The following is a 21,199-nucleotide window of genomic DNA, read 5'->3' on the forward strand; positions in this document are numbered from 1 at the left end:
CTCATCCGCCAGCTCTATCTCCAATGCGGGGTTCCTGAATCAGGCACAGAGTCCTGCCTACAAGGGGAGGTCACTAGTAAATCCAACAGGTTTCCTGGGTGCTTTCCGAGGGCGTGGGAAAGCCACTATTCAATCCCTGAGCCACCATTAAATTGCAGGGGTATGAATTGGCTCATTAATTAGCTTAATTGATATCCCACTGCCAGTGGCTGGGAATCCCACGTCAGCCCCTCTACCCTCAGCCTACGTCAAGGGAGGTTTTGCCACTGCCAGGGGACTGAAGAGGGATCTCTCCCAAAATTAGTGGGCCCAGTCACCATGTTTAACACTGTGATGGGCTGGATTAAACACACCCAGAGGTGTTAAACCGAAGCTTCATCTGCCTGTTTGGGGGGACGAAAAAGATTCTATGCCATTATTTTAAAGAAACATAGGGGATCTATTCCCAAGGCCCCCAATTAGGCTAGCTCCCAGTACAAGGACAAAGCTGTATAATTGGGAGTTTATACCAATTATTCAAATAACTTGACCCCACAAAATTCTATACAATCAGTTCAATGCCTTTGGATACTTCTACACTCGTAACACAGATGTTCACGGTATCACAAAATGAAGACAATCATGATTTTGTTTTCCACTTTCACAAATCTTTTTTCCATCTTCATTCTGTAGAGCAGTTGCCTAAATGCCATTCCTGTGAATGATTATTTCTTTCCAACCATTGTAACAACTGCATCCATCTTCTATTTTTAATTGTTTAGTCAATTTTTGATTCCTCAAATTGTAATCTTTGTAACTTTTAATGCACTATTTCAAATACTTTTTGGTCTTCTAGATTATGTTACATCTACTGCCTCTCCACCACTCTCAGCTTAGTGATGCCTCCTAAATCCATGCTAGCTTTCATTAAAAAGAATATTATTGTGTAAATCTCAACAGTCAGAACCACATCACCTTCTTCCTTGGTGCTATACCTGCTCTCAAGGAGCTAAAAAAGATTTCTGCCAAAGCTTCCGCTATTTCTTCCTATGCTTGCTCAAGAATTCCCAGATGTACGCAGTCAGGCCTCCAATTCCTTAATAATACTACCCCTACTAATATCTATCTTCACTAAACAGTCCCAGCTCTCCCAGTCATCTTATTTATGGGATCAGGAATCCTCTCTTGCGAAAACCGAACTGAAGTGAAGAACACATTTAAAAATGCATCCATGCCCTTATCCTCTACGACTAATCTGTCAGTCTTATCCTTTAGAGGCCCAAAGTGTTCTCTAATCCTCTGCCTTCTGTGAACATAAACTGAAAAACTTCTTATTCCCCTTGATAAACCATTGCAATTTTCCTTTCTAATTTCTTATTTTCTTTCCAGATTTCTATTTTAGTAATCCTTGAGTGCTGCTAATATTTAAGTCAAACCTTGTTCACCCCCTTCCTGCTTCTTTACGTTGATTAAAGCACTTTTGCCTGTCCCTTTATGCTTGTATTTACCTTCTTATTCAGCCACATCAGCCTAGGTCTAACTATTATCCTCTGGCTTTTCAGTACTATAAATTTTGATTGAATCCTTTCTGATGTTCTTTAAACATTTATAATTTCACTGCATTTTTTTTACCTTTACTATCTGTGTGTTGTTTTCAGCTGTTGTGACAGGACAGGTTGGCACCATCATTCAAGCACTAAATGTTTGACTCCCAATCAGAAATTACTTTGACTTCCAGGAATACTTATCACTGATGATTGCCTGTTGTGGTTGAGTGACTTAGCTTGGCTGTCAGGCAAGGTGTTAAAAAAGAAGGGTGGGAGAGATTATGCATTCCACTGCATTTGAATTGTTGCTAAATGCTGACAATAAACAAAGTAAAATAGTCAATAGTCTCGACTTGCATTTATATAGTGCCTTTCAGGCCATCAGGATTTCTCAAAATATGTTAAACACATTTTAATAATACAGCATTTTAAACCAATGAGACATTTGTAGCCTGGCAGGAATTAATTTTCAGTGCAAACCTGAAGGAGTGTGCAAGAAAAGAAAACTAAATATAGGGCCAGATTTTCACCATCAAGGCAGGAAGCTCAAATTGGGAAATTACCCACATCAGTGCATTCACCTCTGGAGGGGGCATTTAGTTCTCTGGAACTTTATGCCAGTGCTTTGTTAAATAATAGGCCCTCGAGTCCTCACCCCTCACCCACAACCCATGGTTCCTCATACTTTCTATGCAAACTCGTAACACTTCCACACCACTTCAATAACAAAAAATTGACACCTCTATCTTGAATAAATAAACATTGAGCCATTGACATAATAGATCTCTGGAAAAAAGCTTGTAAATGTATCAATCTAGCAATATTCTCCCTTCAATGTACCTGTTCAACAAATATTGGAAGTCTGGACTCTCAGTCAAGCATGCATAATGAAGCATTATGAGCAGAGGCTGCCAACAAGGGGAGCTTGTGTTCACACCTTCCCCCTTATAGTACAGGGCTTGTCCCATTTGAAATTGCTCTGTATGTGTCATAGAATCCTACAGTGCAGAAGGAGGCCATTTGGCCCATAGAGTCTGCACCAACCACAATCCCACCCAGGCCCTATCCCCATAACCCCATGCATTTACCCTAACTAGCCCCCTGACACTAAGGGGCAATTTAGCATGGCCAATCAACCTGACTCGCACATCTTTGGACTGTGGGAGGAAACCGGAGCATCCGGAAGGAACCCACGCAGACACTGGGAGAATGTACAAACTCCACACAGACAGTGACTCAAGCTGGAAATCGAACCCGGATCCCCGGCGCTGAGAAACAGCTGTGCTAACCACTGTGCCACCCAAACTTGAAGGAAGAGGAAAAGTATGCAGCACATTTAGATCTCAGAAGGACCAGCAATGCCTTTGCAGACATTGGGCAAGATTCTAAATTACTGAAAACCTACCCACTTACTCAGTTAAAATCAGCTTCTTTGACTCACCAGTAAGGTAGTAACAGAGCTGTGCTAGGTGTTGTGTCAGAGTGGGAGTGAGAGTGGTTGGTGGAGTAGTGCTTGGCAAAGAGGAAGCACTGATAATAGCAATCAATGTGACAGTCATTTTGGTCATTTTCTCTTGGGCGCTTAACGTTGGAATTTAGAAGAATTGGAGATGATTTTATTGACAATTTAGAGACAGTGGAGGAGTTGATAGAGGGGTAGTGAGGTAGAGCTGGATGTCATCAACATATATCTTGTTACAATCTCCTTAGAGGTCACACAACAAAATTTCACATTTTAAGATTCTTACTGTAACTAACAAACTAAAATCAACTCAGACTAATGTTGCTTAGTATGCAACTACTGCACTACACCCAAGGAAAGGTGTTCTCCAGTAATTTCTTAAAACACCCAAAACCACATGTCAGATTTACACCTTATGGCTCATTTTCTGCAGATACATAGGCTTCTATTTAAAGTCTCAAATGTTTCCTGTTGATTCAACAGGTGCTCTGCTCCCTCCCTGATCTGGGTAAATCTTCCAGTGCCCCTTTAAACAAAGGCATCTTCATTCAATCTCCTGAGCATGCTTGAATGGACATTAGCAGCAAGGCACTCACAGATGGGCAGCAAAGTAGCAGTGGGCTGCACGGTGGCACAGTGGTTAGCACTGCTACCTCACAGCGCCAGGGACCTGGGTTCAATTTTGGCCTCAGGTCACTGTCTGTGTGGAGTTTGCACATTCTCCCCGTAGCCGGGTGGGTTTCCTCCCACAGTCCAAGGATGTGCGGGTTACGTGGATTGGCCATGCTAAATTGACCCTAGTGTCAGGGGGATAAGCAGAGTAAATATGTGTGGTTACGGGAATAGGGCCTGGGTGGGATTGTGGTCAGTACAGACTCAATGGGCCAAATGGCCTCTTTCTGCTCTGTAGGGATTCTATGATTCTAGGTGATTCGTTGGTCCTCAGCTCTCCATACAACAAGCTTTGTTCCTTCAAATTAGGATTCCATCCTCACAGCAACCTGCTTGGCAGTTAACCCAAAAGCACTCCTTTTCTTCTGCCTGGAACAGCATATTTGTTTTTGATCTGATTGACTCCAAGACCCTGTGAGTCTTCAGCAGTAAGACCAGCTGCATTTTCCTTTGTGTCCAGGTGTTAAAGCTCACATCTGACTGTGAATAAGGTTTGACTTGTGGCCCCTGCCCCATTGTAATCAGGTCACATGGAATTATCACTGGGTAGAGGAGTTCAGCACAAAATCACATCATCCTCCCATTCCAGGACATTCTATTTTTTTTTACCTTGAATTAAAAGAGACAGTTTAAAGCATAACTGTCTTAAAAAGTCCAGTGGACATAACAATGTGAAAACTAAGCTGTGTTTTTGGATGATATCATCAAGGGCAACATGTCAATGAGAAATTGGCGGGCGTTGGGGCAAATAAAGCTCTTTGAGGGGCAGCAGAGGCAACGAAGCAGGAACAGGAAGTGAAGCAATTTCAGGTGATTTTCTGGCCATGATTAAATACATAGCAATGGAACTAGGCAGGTGCAGTTCCATCCAGCTGAAAGATGATGGAAAGGTGATGGAGGATGGAAGTGTGATCAACCAGTTCAAATGCAGCAGGCAGACAAGAGAGACAAGGAGGGACCCCTCAACCTTGCATAGCCTCGAAACATAGGGTGCTGTTTGTGACTTTGATAGGAGCAGTTTTGGCACTGTAGTAGGGACAGAAAACTTATTGGAGGAATTCAAATATGGAGTTCCAAGAAAAATGGGCATGGAATAAGAACACCTTCAACAGCTTTGGAGAGGAAAGAGGCAGTAGTTTGGAAGGGCTTGGGGGCAGTTGTTTGCACGGACTGCAGGGTTGGATTTTTTGAAGAGAGGAATGTGATAGCAGATTTGAAAGAGAAAGAGAAAGAACCATTAATAATAACAGCTAACATGGGAACTAGGAAGGGAAATTGGATAGGAAGAATTTAGTGGGAATAGGATTGAGGGTGCAGGAGGTGAACAAGATGAGCATGGAGAGGGCATGAAGGGAAATCTGAAAGAAACGATAGAATAATTCAAATTCTGGAGTAAGGGAGGGTATAGCAGGAGAACCTTTCGCAGAAGTTTGGCCCGATGGGCAGGGGAAGGGAGGGAAGTGCCAAAGGCAACTGATGGGATGGTCTCGATCTTAGTGACAAAGGAGTCCCTGAGCCTTTTATAATTGTTGTTGGGGGAGAAGATGAAAGAGACAGCTGACTGGATTTAAGTTGAATTTTCTGCAGTATAGAAAAGACAGTAAGAAGTTTAACAACACCAGGTTAAAGTCCAACAGGTTTATTTGGTAGCAAAAGCCACACAAGCTTTCGAGGCTCTGAGCCCCTTCTTCAGGTGTATAGAAAAGAAGCAGGGATTATTTTTACATTGTTGTTGAATGGCTAAACCAGTTGTCCACTATATCCGTTCAAGTCTGTGACTTAAAGGAGCACAAATGAGGGCCATGCCAGGCATAATGGTTGGGATGATAGAGAGAATAATAGGGCTATGGCGGCAAAGGTAGAAGGAGGATTTGGCTGAGAAAATCAGTAGCTACAGAAATGCAGTGAACAGAGGACCAAATGTTAAACAGTTGGGATTTTGGAGCCTGCAGCAATTCACCAAAGATCCTGAGACATCACCTTCCAAACCCACGACCACTTCCATCAAGAAGGACAAGGGCAGCAGATACATGGAAACACCACCACCTGCAAGTTCCCCTCCAAGCCACTCAGCATCCTGACTTGGAAATATATTGCCATTCCTTCGCAGTCACTGGGTCAAAATCCTGGAATTCCCTCCCTAATGGCATTGTTGGTTCTCCCACAGCACGTGGACTGCAGTGATTCAAGAAGGCAGCTCACCACCACCTACTCAAGGGCAACTAGGGATGGGAAATAAATTCTGGCCAGCCAGCGACGCCCATGTCCCACGAATAATTTTTTTTAAAATTTGCAAGTACAGTTGTAAGTGAATTGGGATGTAGGTTTTTCCAGGGGCAGCCAAAGAAGGAAGTAGATTAAGGGCATTGAAAGGCAGAGAGTGATACAAGGAAGTGACCATAAATGGCCTTATCTGTGGTTGATATGATGGTAAGATCAAGGGTGTGGCTGTGAATATGAATTGGGGAGTTTACATAAAGGGTGACTTTTAGGGAGGCTAAGAGGGAAGTGAACTCAGAGGAAGGGGGAGCATGATAAACTGGGACGGAGGTTGAAATTACTGAAGATGAGAAGTTACTCCGTACAAAGGCGAAGAGAGGAAAGCAGTAAGAATATCTTGGTGAGAAAACCTTTATGGTCTTGGGTGGGCGGTAAAAAAATGAGGATTTTGAATCTGTCAGAAGAGTGGAATTTGCTGAGGAAGCATCAGAGAAACTTGTGGAAAAGCCAAGGAGTGCAGCACTGAAATGGGGAAGTCTGCACATAAGTGATCAAAGTAGCCACTGTTTAACATTTATTCTGAGCACGAGCATCATTGCAGCGAGAGCCTGGCAAAACCACCAAGCACAGGAAAACTCTTTGTCTTCAAACAAATAGTAATGCCACCTTGAATTTTAGCAACTCCTTAAAGCTGAACCTACATTATAAGTGTGTAAACCCTATTACTTTTTAACCATGGATCAAAAATCCAACTTACCACATCAGTTTGGACTCATCTAAGGGCCAAACCTAACAGAGAATTGAGTGCCCTAGAGAAGAGAATGTTTAAATTACACTTGAGTATCAAGTGTGAGTGATAAGTCAGATAAAGTCTAGATTAATGCCTTTTTATATTGGTTTGGTGAACTAGCTGATGAAGTGATCCCAATGTAGTGCATTGATAAATCCTCAACCAGAATCAAGGAAGTATTAAAAGCTTTGGATGAATATATTAATCTTCGCATTATAGGGCACAAATTTTGAAAAGAAGTTCAAAAAACCCCAGTAATGCCCTGATAGGAAAAAAAGACAATACTCGAATAAACCACACAAGGGTATCAAGGGAGAAGGAAACTTCCCCAAAGTCTAAAAAATATATACTTTCCGAAGTCTTGACACCTTACCTGAACTGCAACAACAGATGACAATGCAGAGTGAGCAGCTGGCTGTAAATGAAGGAAAGTATTCTGATGAAACCCAAAATCATCATGCCCTGCAAAAGGAAAATAAGGTTGGGAAATGTTCGTATCAGAATTCAATTAAAAGATTTTAAACTCAAGACTCAAGCTGAGTATATACATTTGAAAACACATCAGACACTAAAATTGGCAATAAACCAGGCTGTTGAAGATCTGACTGAACAAACAAAATTTTGAGGTGTCAGAGATACAAGAAAGAGACCACAGAGCTGAAGAAAATGGTTGGATATTTGGAAGTGTTATAATTCATGTCAGAAACTCCAAAGTGTTTAATGAAGTCTGCCTGGATCATAAGTTTTGCATTTTGAATTTGGCTAGGATAAGCATGATATGTTTCACCTCAGGTATGATTCAAATGACCCACTATGGAGCTTTTATCAAACAAATTTTATTTAAGAACATAGTTAACATGTATAGAAAGAAAATTAGCAATAAGTTTTATCAATTACAAATTAAACCAAAACAACCACGATAATGTATAACCCTTAACAAATATATCTAAAATGTTCCAATCAAACAAAACTTCCCACAGACAAAACCCTTTCCATAGGTTTAACACAGCAAAAACTAATGCTCACATGATACTGGAATAGAGTCCTTTGGTTGGAGAATTGAAACCCTGACTTCTCAGTCTTGTAACTTCTAGCAGCCCTCTCGATACACCCAGAACAGTTTGAAGTCAAAACAGCTTTCCAGAACACCAGAAAGACTCTCTGGTCAAGCCACCAACAGCAGATTTTCTACTCCAGGAAGGCAAGGAGCCTTGCTTTCAGCTAACCAGCAGAATTTTCAAAACCAGGGAGTGAGAAACACTTCTTTTCAGCTTGATGTCTCTTATAAACTCAAACTGCAGCCAGCCAAACAGAAAAAAAAACTTTAAATTCACTGGGAAGGAAAAATAAAGTCCAAAACACATGACCAACCAGTCTTCCTCCTATCAATGCAAGGTCACAAAAGAACCCAGAGTAAAAATAAACAAAACCCTATTTAAATCACTGATGGAGCAATAAAAGGACTCCTACAGACAACTCGGCAACAATGAAATACAAAAAAAATTGAAAATGTCTGCTTACAACTGCAGAGAACATGATTTTAAAAAAACATTTCTTAAAGGTACACTAACTTCACAGAAGAAAACTTGGAAAAACATTAAATTTCCAGGACGATGAAAATCAAGAAACTAGAATGGCAAGAGAAAACAGAAGTCTTCACAAAAAAACGTGAGGAATCCCAAAAACAATTAGCAGAAGCACATATACAGAATGCAAGCTTAAACAATAGCAAAGGGGAATTATACTCACCCAAGGAAAATCTGATCTGTGGAGAGAATCAACTATCATGTACAAAAGCTGCATTTGATAAGAAAAAACAAGAACTAATGAGAACACTGAAATGTCACTCACAGGAAGTAGAACATTTGAATGGGGACTTGAAATACTTAAATAATTAACTTGGAAGAACATATTCTACAAAATGGATCTTCAATTAGAACTTGATGAACTTCAAGTGTCAGAAGTCTTTAATAAGCATCGTTTAAACTCCAGGGACTATGAAAAGGGATTGCTGATGAATCAGAGCACTTGCTTGAAAGCAGAATTAACAGCCAAAACTGTGAACATCTAGAAATTTGGCCAAATCTGAACAACATAAAGGATGAGATGTGCAATATGGAAGAGGAAATCCAGAGTTTAAAAGCAGAAAAGGTGAATTCTACACAACAGATTGTAGATCTAACAAATGAATTGAAAGGAGTAGTCAGAAAAAGTTGCTAAATGTATATGAGTTCCGCAGATAACACGAAACAAAAACAATTCAACTTACCAGAGTTGCTGTTGACTGAATGAAAAGATTAATAAGCTCAAAAAATGACTGGAAAAGGAGAAAGTAATCAAACATTTGGCTAAAATTGTGAAACAAATGAGAATGAAGGTTCCATTGTTGAAAAGTGAACTTCTATTTGTGTTCCATATGAGAGGAGGAAACACGATAGCATTCGTCCACCCTAGAAAAAACAGATAAACCAACATCTATCCATCACTACAACTGCTGAATTGACAAAGAACAGTTCAGTACCAAGGAATGAAAAAAAAGGATGAAAAGATACCCAGATGCCAGAACAACCTCCAAATGAACAGTTTGCCTGCAACAACAGAGCCTACCACTCCCCCGACAAATAGTCCAAACAAGATATGGAAGGGTTATAAGACCACCTGAACCTATGAACCCAGAGAGTTGCAGGGGGAGATGAGGTAGTAATAACAATGTAACAATGGGGTAAACCAGAATAAGTTAAAGTACATTGGGTAAAGATTTGGAAGAGGTCTAGTATAAGGGTCTGGCACATAGAGTTAACGTGGGACTGACTACAGTACCACACATACAGTAATCTAAGAGTAGATAGAGCCAAGTAAGGATGGAGACAGCTCCTAACTTGAAACCTTCATTATATATATGTGCACAGCTCTTTTAGGTAATAAATACCTGCAGTTAACCTTATTAAAATTATAAGGACTTCACTAAGACCTACAAAATGGTATTCAACATATGATTACAACAAACACAATTTTGTTGACAAAACAATATGCAGTAACATAACAAAAACCTGCTGTGATGAAAGGTCATTGACCTGAACCATTAACTTTATTTCTCATCACAGATGCTGCCTAAAATGCTAAGTATTTCAGTACTTTTTGTTTATATTATGTATTTACATAGTGTCTTTCAAATATATGATGTATTTGCATATTGCCTTTAAAATAACACAATGTCCCATGGCACTAAACAAGATTGTTATCAATAAAACTATGTTTTGTATGTAATGGATAGTTGTGCCATTAGTCCAATATCCTATTTACTGCAGCAGTCAGGCATGGATAAATTGGTAACACTCTCACTTCTGAGCCAGCAGTCATAAAGTCAGGGCTCAAGACCCATTCCAGAAAATTGAGCATACAATTCTAGATTAATACTCCAGTACAGTACTAAGTAGGTGCTGCCTTTCTGATGATAAACTAAACTGAGGTTCTTTCTCCCCTCTTGATTGGACATAAAAGATCCCATGATTCTATTTTCAAAGAAGGGGGGGAAGTTATGACCAGTGACCTGATCAACATTCACCCCTCAATCCATTTTACAGAAACAGATCGTCTGGTTATTATCACATTTGAGCTTGCTGTGTGCAAACAGACTGTATTACAACAGTGACTACACTTCAAGAATACTTGATTGACTGCAACTTTGGGATGTCATTTTTAAGCTATAAGTACTTTAGCTTTAAGTACTTTTCATAGTATTTTGTAACTATTGATTTATCTGTACAAACAATATTTGTGTTTCTTACATTACAATATTGCTATACTTCAAAACTATTTCATTAATTGTGGGACATCCTAAAATCATGAAAGGTGCTATATGTGCAAAGTCCAAAGATGTGCGGGTTAGGTTGATTAGCCAGGTTAAAATTGCCCCTGAGATGCGTAGGTTAGAGGGATTAGCAGGTAAAATATGTGGGGGTAGGGCCTGGGTGGGATTGTGGTCGGTGCAGACTCGATGGGCCGAATGGCCTCCTTCTGCACTGTAGGGTTTCTATTCTATTCTATATAAATGCCAGCTTTCTGTTATAACACAAGTACGTTATGATTATTATTTTATGTTTACAGACAATAATTGGATGTTACTCAGCTTTAATGTTGGAAGAAATGGTACATTCTCCATTACAAATAATTAGAGATCCTCCATACGCATAAAATATCACAATTTTGAGAAATATGTCTTTTCTTATGAAAAGAATGACAAATTGTGGCACAGTTACATACTCCAATACGTTATCATTATCCGAAATGAAAATTGAGAATTTTGCTCAAAAGAATCTAGCAATCATAAGTGCTCCTTTATTCAAAATTTTCCTCTATTTACACTGAGATGCCATAATATGGATTGTCAATTTAAAAGTGCAACTTTCTAACCTGCTTGAGGTTGATCTCACCCCATATTAAGGTGCTGTGTGATGTTACCAGTGAGAATTTGCCTGCAAAAAAGGGGCTCCAACCAGTAAATATCTAATTACCCTCAGAGCTGAGTTGGAGCTATAGGATTAGGAGGTGGGGAGTAATTGGTTAAGGAGCACCCATATATTTATATATAAGTAAAACAGATCCGATTTTAATGCATTCCAGCATTCTTAAAAAGTAAAGACAGCTTCCTCTGTGCAAAAATGGGATTTTCAATCTCCGTTACCCCTCGGGTTTACTTGATAATGTTGAATGCGCATCCCTAATTCCATTCAGCCAGCTCTCCTCTACACCAGGTTTCCCTGCATAGCACATTTTATTATTCTGTCAGTGTAAATACTCTGCTTACCTCTGGCAGAAGGGTTTGAAATGCGGGCAGGCCTCGCGTGTTGGCAGCCAGGACAAATCCTCTTGTGTTCCCGAAGCCAAGTGCGTTGCTATGGGTAACGGGGAGGGAGGAGGGGGGGTTCAACTCTCACCTCTGACCTTTCCCCTCCCCAATCAGGACGCGGCGAGGATGGGAGAGACGGGGCTTCTCCTCACGTTTCGGCCTTTTATGCCCCGGCGGCGAGGGGGAATGTGAACGCCGACCAGGCCAAGACAGCCTTGAGTTTGAACGTACGCCGAGTTTACAAATGAGATAATTGAACCAAAAATAGAGAGAGAGAGAGAAACAGACAGATGATGCTGGCGGAGCAGTCGCAAACATGGTTCCCTACCCATGTCCAAGTGACTGTCATGCAAGCCCGGGATCTCAACCCCAAAGGCAAAAGCGGCACCAACGACACGTACACCATCATCCAGCTGGGCAAGGAGAAATATTCCACCTCGGTGGCGGAGAAGACCTTGTGCCCGACATGGAAGGAGGAGGTGTCCTTCGAGTTTCCTGGGCTGCTGCTGCAGGGAACCCCGGAGAAGTACATCCTCCACCTGATTGTCATGCACCGTTCACTGGTCGGGCTGGACAAATTCCTGGGTCAGGTAGCCATTTGCCTCAATGAACTTTTTGAAAACAAATCGAGGAGGCAAAAAGAGTAAGTGTTTTCCCCCTTTTTTAAACAGTCCATTTTAATTTGTTGTATAAATTTGCAATCCAGTTAAAAGGTAAGTAGGACTTCAGTTATTCACCTTGAATCTTTCTTTTTTCCCCCTCAGATGATACATGTGCAATAATTCACTATACATAGTAGTAGTTTGTCCATGTTTTGTGTCTTTTGACTCGGGTATGAAAGTGAATACTAAAACAGCCACACCCCGCAGACAGACTGGCAGCAGATTAACCATAGTACTTAAGATGCTTGGGGAGTGATTTGAATTGCATAAAAGCACTGTCACTATAGTCCTTTTTCAAATTTTTGTTCTATTGTGCAGTCCAGATTATGTATTGAAAGGACATTACATGCAAATGTTGGTATGTGATATCCTATCAGCAGTAATAGACTAAGAAATGTTCTACATGTTATAACTTTTTTGGTGAAATGGCAAACCACTTTCTTTTGCATCCAAGTTGCACAACGTCTGTTATATTCGTAATGAAATCTGCATCAGAAAAGTGAGTCTTTCTTGTGATCTCAATTAACACATTTTCATTCCATAATATTTGTGAAAAGGTGTTGACCTGAAGTCTAAATTGATTTGTCTTTGCATAATTGTAGTGTAAAAGCATCAAGTGTAAAGAAAAGTGAATGAAACAAATGCAGCCCAAATCTGGAGTCTAGGCCTGATGTGAGACTAGAGAGAATTTGAAATTGTTTTGCTGAAATGGGGACTCTCAATTCTATTTGCTTCAGAATCGGGTTGAACTCGGAGTTTGAGAGTTCTTGTTTGTCAAATAATTTCAGAGGAAATTGATGCCGTCTGTGGCAATGAATTTCATAGATTCACCAACTTCTGGCTGTAGAAATTCCTCCTATTCTCAGTTCTAAAGGGTCATCCTTTTACTCTGAGGCTGTGTCCTTGGATCCTACTCTTGCATACTAATGGAAACATCTTTCCCCTGTTCACTCTATCCAGCCTTTCAGCATTCTGTAAGTTTCAATGAGATCTCTCTCATCCTTCTCAACTCCATCAAGCACAGACTCAGTCCTCAAATACTACTCCTATGTCAAGTTTTTCATTCCTGGATCATTTTCGTGAACCTCCTCTGGACCCTCTCCAATGCCAGCACATTCTTCCTTAGATATGAGGCCCAGAATTGCTCACAATATTCCAAATATGGTCTGACTAGAACCGTGGTAGGGAAGTTGTTGGAGAGGATTCTTAGAGACAGGATGTATGTGCATTTAGAACGGAACAATCTCATTAGTGACAGACAGCATGGTTTTGTAAGAGGGAGGTCGTGCCTTACAAATTTGGTGGAGTTTTTGAGGAAGTGACAAAAACGGTTGATGAAGGAAGGGCCGTGGATGTCGTCTATATGGATTTCAGTAAGGCATTTGACAAAGTCCCACATGGCAGGTTGGTTAAGAAGGTTAAGGCTCATGGGATACAAGGAGAAGTGGCTCGATGGGTGGAGAACTGGCTTGGCCATAGGAGACAGAGGGTAGTGGTCGAAGGGTCTTTTTCCGGCTGGAAGTCTGTGACCAGTGGTGTTCCGCAGGGCTCTGTACTGGGACCTCTGCTATTTGTGATATATATAAATGATTTGGAAGAAGGTGTAACTGGTGTAATCAGCAAGTTTGCGGATGACACGAAGATGGCTGGAATTGCGGATAGCGAAGAGCATTGTCGGGCAATACAGCAGGATATAGATCGGCTGGAAAATTGGGCGGAGAGGTGGCAGATGGAATTTAATCCAGATAAATGCGAAGTGATGCATTTTGGAAGAAATAATGTAGGGAGGAGTTATACAATAAATGGCAGAGTCATCAGGAGTATAGAAACACAGAGGGACCTAGGTGTGCAAGTCCACAAATCCTTGAAGGTGGCAACACAGGTGGAGAAGGTGGTGAAGAAGGCATATGGTATGCTTGCCTTTATAGGACGGGGTATAGAGTATAAAAGCTGGAGTCTGATGATGCAGCTGTATAGAACGCTGGTTAGGCCACATTTGGAGTACTGCGTCCAGTTCTGGTCGCCGCACTACCAGAAGGACGTGGAGGCATTGGAGAGAGTGCAGAGAAGGTTTACCAGGATGTTGCCTGGTATGGAGGGTCTTAGCTATGAGGAGAGTTTGGGTAGACTGGGGTTGTTCTCCTTGGAAAGACGGAGAATGAGGGGAGATCTAATAGAGGTATACAAGATTATGAAGGGTATAGATAGGGTGAACAGTGGGAAGCTTTTTCCCAGGTCGGAGGTGACGATCACGAGGGGTCACGGGCTCAAGCTGAGAGGGGCGAAGTATAACTCAGACATCAGAGGGACGTTTTTTACACAGAGGGTGGTGGGGGCCTGGAATGCGCTGCCAAGTAGGGTGGTGGAGGCAGGCACGCTGACATCGTTTAAGACTTACCTGGATAGTCACATGAGAAGCCTGGGACTGGAGGGATACAAACGATTGGTCTAGTTGGACCAAGGAGTGGCACAGGCTTGGAGGGCCGAAGGGCCTGTTTCCTGTGCTGTACTGTTCTTTGTTCTTTATAAAGCCTCAGCAGTACATCCCTGCTTTTGTATTCTAATCCTCTCAAAATGAATGATTGCATTTGTCTTCCTGACTACCAAGTCAACCTACAAGTTAACTTTAAGAGAATCCTGAACTAGGACTCCAAGTCCCTTTGCGCTTCCAATTTCTGAATTCGTTCCCCACTTTTAAAATAGTCTTCGCCTCCTCTTCTTCCTAGCAAAGTGCAAAACGTCACACTTTCCCACCTTGTATTCCATCTGCTACTACTTTGCCAACTCTCTTAACCTGTCCAAGTCCTTCTGCAGCCTTTCCATCTCCTCAATACTACCTGTCCCTTCACCTATCTTCATATCATCTGCAAACGTAGCCACAGTGCCCTCAGTTCCTTCATCTAGCATGGTTGCATCACTCTTCCTGTTGGGTTTGTGTACCTTATGGGAATTTGTATTTGTTGTAAATCCTATATTAATTCCTAAAATGCTAGTCACACCCTGTCTACCTTCAAATGTTTTAATATAGTTTCCCAATCTCCAGTGACAACTTGCCCCTCATCTTTATAGTTTTCTTTGTTTAGAATTAAAGACTTATTTTCAGTATGCACAACATCTCTTTCAAACTTAATGCAAAATTCTTTCATTATGATCATCCTTCCCTAAAAGCTCCTTTGTAATAAGATTATTGATCATTTTCTCATTACACAATACCAGATTTAAAACAACCCATTCCTGAGTTGGTTCCTCAAAATACTGTTCTGGAAAACCATCTCTCATACTTCCAGGAATTTGTCCTCCACAGCATTACTGTTCATTAGAATCATAGAAATCATAGAAACCCTACAGTACAGAAAGAGGCTATCCGGCCCATCGAGTCTGCACCAACCACAATCCCACCCAGGCCCTACCCCCATATCCTACCCACTAATCCCTCTAACCTACGCATCTCAGGACACTAAGGGGCAATTTTTTTTTAGCATGGCCAATCAACCTAACCCGCACATCTTTGGACTGTGGGAGGAAACCGGAGCACCCGGAGGAAACCCACGCAGACACGAGGAGAATGTGCAGACTCCACACAGACAGTGACCCAAGCTGAGAATCGAACCCAGGCCCCTGGAGCTGTGAAGCAGCAGTGCTAACCACTGTGCTACCGTGCCGCCCGAGGTTTGCCCAGTCTGTATGGAGATTGAAGGCCCCTATGATTACTGTGTGCATTTTTTGTATGTACTTATAATTTCCTGATTCATACCATGCTCCACATTAGCACATTGTGGCCTTTCAATGACACGCACCAATGTTTGCTGCCCCTTGCTGTTTCTTGGCTCCACCCAGACCGACTCTACATTTGATCTTGGGATCCAAGACCCTCTGTCACTTTTGTACTGATCTCCTCCTTTATTAACAGTGCTGCCTTGCCTCAGTTTGCTTTTTGCATTTTCTCCTTGTATGTCAAATACCAATGAATATTCAGTTTGTAGCATTAGTCACCCTGCATCCATACCTCTGTAATAGCAATTAATCATGCCCATTTACTTCTGTATGTTTTTTTAAGACTTCTGACTTATTGTGATTAATGCCATAGGAGATCTGGTCAACTAAAAATCTTGAAGGTATTTGTGAAATGCATTTGTATCCAATAATCTTCATCTTTGAGTATTTTACCCTTCCTAAACGTAATTTTTTAGAAGTTTAATTTTCATTTCAGATAACTTGTACCTGCCTTTGATTTTTGCAGAATAATGATTACACACTCGTACCCAGATATCTTTTTTAAAAAATGTCCAACCCAAGTGGTGGAAGAAAAAAATTTAGCACCCTACGGGCAGGGTGCTAAATTGGGGGAAGGCTGACTATAGCCGGATTAGGCAGGAATTGGTGGATGTTGATTGGGAGAGGATGTTCGAGGGTAAGTCCACGTCTGGCATGTGGGAGTCTTTTAAGGAACTATTGATAAGGCTGCAGGATAGGCATGTGCCTGTAAAAAGGAAAGATAGGAAAGGTAGGATTCGAGAGCCGTGGATAACCAGGGAAATTGAGGATCTGATTAAAATGAAAAGGGAGGCGGACGTGAAGTCCAGGCAACTAAAAACAGATGGAGCTCTGGAGGAATACAGAGAGAGTAGGAAAGATCTCAAACGGGGAGTTAGAAGGGCAAAAAGAGGTCACGAGATGTTCTTGGCAGGCAGGATTAAGGAGAACCCTAAGGCATTCTATTCATACGTTAGGAACAAAAGAGTTGTCAGGGAGAAAATCAGACCTCTCAGGGACAAAGGAGGGGAATTATGCTTAGAACCCAAGGGAATAGGGGAGATCCTAAATGAATACTTTGCATCGGTATTCACGAAGGAGAGGGGCGTGTTAACCGGGAGTGTCTCGGAGGGAGGTGTTGACCCGTTAGAGAAAATCTCCATTACAAGAGAGGAAGTGTTAGGTTTTTTAGGGAACATTAAAACTGACAAAGCCCCAGGGCCTGATGGCATCTATCCTCGACTGCTCAGGGAGACGAGAGGTGAAATTGCTGGGCCTCTGACGGAAATCTTTGTCGCTTCTTTGGACACGGGTGAGGTCCCTGAGGATTGGAGGATAGCGAATGTGGTCCCGTTGTTTAAGAAGGGTAGCAGGGATAACCCAGGAAATTATAGGTCGGTGAGCTTGACGTCCGTGGTAGGGAAGTTGTTGGAGAGGATTCTTAGAGACAGGATGTATGTGCGTTTAGAACGGAACAATCTCATTAGTGACAGACAGCATGGTTTTGTAAGAGGGAGGTCGTGCCTTACAAATTTGGTGGAGTTTTTGAGGAAGTGACAAAAACGGTTGATGAAGGAAGGGCCGTGGATGTCGTCTATATGGATTTCAGTAAGGCATTTGACAAAGTCCCACATGGCAGGTTGGTTAAGAAGGTTAAGGCTCATGGGATACAAAGAGAAGTGGCTCGATGGGTGGAGAACTGGCTTGGCCATAGGAGACAGAGGGTAGTGGTCGAAGGGTCTTTTTCCGGCTGGAGGTCTGTGACCAGTGGTGTTCCGCAGGGCTCTGTACTGGGACCTCTGCTATTTGTGATATATATAAATGATTTGGAAGAAGGTGTAACTGGTGTAATCAGCAAGTTTGCGGATGACACGAAGATGGCTGGAATTGCGGATAGCGAAGAGCATTGTCGGGCAATACAGCAGGATATAGATCGGCTGGAAAATTGGGCGGAGAGGTGGCAGATGGAATTTAATCCGGATAAATGCGAAGTGATGCATTTTGGAAGAAATAATGTAGGGAGGAGTTATACAATAAATGGCAGAGTCATCAGGAGTATAGAAACACAGAGGGACCTAGGTGTGCAAGTCCACAAATCCTTGAAGGTGGCAACACAGGTGGAGAAGGTAGTGAAGAAGGCATATGGTATGCTTGCCTTTATAGGACGGGGTATAGAGTATAAAAGCTGGAGTCTGATGATGCAGCTGTATAGAACGCTGGTTAGGCCACATTTGGAGTACTGCGTCCAGTTCTGGTCGCCGCACTACCAGAAGGACGTGGAGACATTGGAGAGAGTGCAGAGAAGGTTTACCAGGATGTTGCCTGGTATGGAGGGTCTTAGCTATGAGGAGAGATTGGGTAGACTGGGGTTGTTCTCCTTGGAAAGACGGAGAATGAGGGGAGATCTAATAGAGGTATACAAGATTATGAAGGGTATAGATAGGGTGAACAGTGGGAAGCTTTTTCCCAGGTCGGAGGTGACGATCACGAGGGGTCACGGGCTCAAGCTGAGAGGGGCGAAGTATAACTCAGACATCAGAGGGACGTTTTTTACACAGAGGGTGGTGGGGGCCTGGAATGCGCTGCCAAGTAGGGTGGTGGAGGCAGGCACGCTGACATCGTTTAAGACTTACCTGGATAGTCACATGAGCAGCCTGGGAATGGAGGGATACAAACGATTGGTCTAGTTGGACCAAGGAGCGGCACAGGCTTGGAGGGCCGAAGGGCCTGTTTCCTGTGCTGTACTGTTCTTTGTTCTTAAAGGATACTAATTGTCTCTGCCAAGAGTCATCTGATTTTAAAAAGACAATTCATCTCTAATTAGCCGACTGTACAAACGCTAGGATTATTCCCCTCAGTCTAAGCTGCAGATTCTTTATATATTTTGTAGGTGTCAGCAATGATAGAATTATGCCCTTTATTACCCATTGTTTAGTTGTTTAAAAAGATTGTATTGGAGCATTTAATTGAACCATGTGATGTTTGCATTTATAGTGACACCATGGTGGTGTTAGATAAGAAATTATAAAGTTTTTTTCAGTGCTGATGAAGAAATGACAGTACCATATATAATTTAGAAGGAAACTTGCTGATGTTGCTTTGATCTAGCTCCTATTATCCTTTTTAACAATTGCAGTCAAGGAACTAGGAGCTACTGTTGAAATAACCTTGTAAGGTGCATCCTGTAGATGGTATGTACTGCAGCGACTGTAGTGGATGGAATGGTTTTTGCATTCAATAATATGTATTTACATTGGGCCTTTTGAAATGCCCCAAGATTTCAGATTAGGGGATAACGTTACACCAAACCAAAGGAGGAGATTTTGAAACACTTGGATGGATTTTAAGGGGGAATCTTGAAGGAGGAAATGGTAATGGGGTGGGTTTAACAAGTGACTTTTGGAGCCTTAGACAGAAATATCTGAAGGCCCATCTCACAATGCTGATGTGAAGGAATGGATGCATAAGAGATCAGAGTTCTCTGAGGGTTGTAGGGCTGGAGGCATTTTAAGAGTTATAGGGAGTGTCATGAATCTGCCTGGTGACAGCAATAACCAGGGCATAAGATGTGACCTGCCCAGCAACAGGTAGAAATCTGCTTAATGATAGTAGTAGCCAGTATTCAAAATATGTAATTTTCCCAGTAATGAGAATAGCAGGCATTTGGACAGAACCAGGTATATTAGTAGGAAACAGCTTACCTAGATGACAGAGATCAGTTAAGGCATACATATACTATTTTCTCCAGTCACGGAAGTGGGGTGATGCAGACAGTAAAATACACAAAGTAAAAATTTTATTAGTCACAAGTAGGCTTACATTCACACTACAATGAAGTTACTGTGAAAGTCCCCTAGTCACCACATTCCGGCGCCTGTTCGGGTATACGGAGGGAGAATTTAGCATGGCCAATTCACTTAACCTGCACATCTTTTGGACTGTGGGAAGAAATCGGAGCACTGAGGAAACCCACGCCAACACGGAGAATGTGCAAACTCCACACAGACAGTGACCCAAGCCAGTAATCGAACCTGGGTCCCCAACGCTGAAGAATCAGAAGAAAAACGGGCATCACCCTCAGAAGCAGGCAGGACAGTTTTACATTTAACAACCTCGACACAACATCGTGGGCCGAAGGACCTGTTCTGTGCTGTACTGTTCTATGTTCTAATCTGAGAGATCACCCCACAGCCAGGAGGCTAGGCCTGCATTTAAGTCTTAGAGCCAAGATAGTGCAGAAACCTCTGTAAAGGCAGTTTAAATATCTTTGAACCAGGCACAGACGTTTTCCCAGCCATGTTATGTGGCACTATAAACTGGATTCAAATTATAGATTTATTTATTTGTTGATGTTGCTTGGGAAGGGGAAGTCTTGAGGAGTTCAGGGATCGTAGATATATTTTGGAACAACGGGTAATTTCTACTTAAACTGTGTATGTGTTTGGTGATTGATGTACTTAATTGTCTCGAGTATCGTAGTTTTGTATGTACATTTGTCTTAATTTAATAAATAGTCTTTAATTGTTACACAATGACATGGACTAGATCGCTTACTGGGCATTTCATGTGACTCCTCACACCACTCCAAAAACAAAACTATACGCCACTACAAACCAATGTTTCAGGTTGAGACACCCTCACAGATAATATCAGCGTGGTTTGTGGCAGGAGGCACAAAGCCGTGAACAGATTTAACAATAAGTATTTTGAATTGATCCCTGTGGGTGATCGGTAGTCAATGGCGATGAGTTTTGGGTCAGCAAATAAAGGTATAGGTAGAATATGGGCAGCAGAATGCACTGGAGCTGAGAGCATGGAACATATGAGGCTGGTTTGGAGAGTATTGGAATAATCTGGATTGGAGATGGGAAAGAAAAGGATCAGAGTTTCAGCAACATATGGGCTGAGATAGGATAAAACAGGCAGTATAACAAAGGTGGAAATGGTCCCATTAAGTATAGAGACAGTAGGTCAGCTTGGGATCAGTAATAATGCCTACATTATGAATATTCTTCAACTGGAGACTATGGCAGGTGCCTGAGATCTTCCCAATGTTTGATCAGGAAAAATGTGCAGTTTATCCAAGACTGCACGTTAATTATATATTATGTTTAATTGCATATAGGTGATGAACATTAACTTGAGGTTTCATTTGAGCACATATAAAGAGACATTTATTGAAACTGTGGGGTTGTTGAGTTAGGAGTGATATGTTTGTAATATTTATTTGTAAGTGTAAGGTTGAGTGAAGATTATCTCCAGTAC

General features: G+C 41.8%; 2 protein-coding genes across 3 annotated transcripts in view; one reads left to right on the forward strand and one right to left on the reverse strand.

Annotated features, from left to right (window-relative positions):
* Positions 1 to 11,570, reverse strand: part of LOC144500851 (uncharacterized) — a 183,221-nt gene extending 171,651 nt beyond the window's left edge. Inside the window, exons 1-2 of the mRNA XM_078224326.1 lie at positions 11,478 to 11,570; positions 7,044 to 7,132 (exon numbers count right to left, since the gene is read on the reverse strand). The gene's annotated coding sequence lies outside the window, so the exon portion shown is untranslated. The remainder of the gene's footprint in view (positions 1 to 7,043; positions 7,133 to 11,477) is intronic.
* Positions 11,571 to 11,627: 57 nt separating this feature from the next.
* Positions 11,628 to 21,199, forward strand: part of rab11fip2 (RAB11 family interacting protein 2 (class I)) — an 81,914-nt gene continuing 72,342 nt past the window's right edge. The window contains exon 1 of one of the 2 annotated variants that reach the window (XM_078223244.1): positions 11,628 to 12,162. In XM_078223244.1, the coding sequence (XP_078079370.1) occupies positions 11,810 to 12,162 (353 nt within the window). In that variant the 5' untranslated portion in view covers positions 11,628 to 11,809. The remainder of the gene's footprint in view (positions 12,163 to 21,199) is intronic. The other variant, XM_078223245.1, reaches the window with a different exon arrangement.

This window comes from Mustelus asterias, chromosome 11, assembly GCF_964213995.1.
Source record: "Mustelus asterias chromosome 11, sMusAst1.hap1.1, whole genome shotgun sequence".
Classification (NCBI taxonomy): domain Eukaryota; kingdom Metazoa; phylum Chordata; class Chondrichthyes; order Carcharhiniformes; family Triakidae; genus Mustelus; species Mustelus asterias.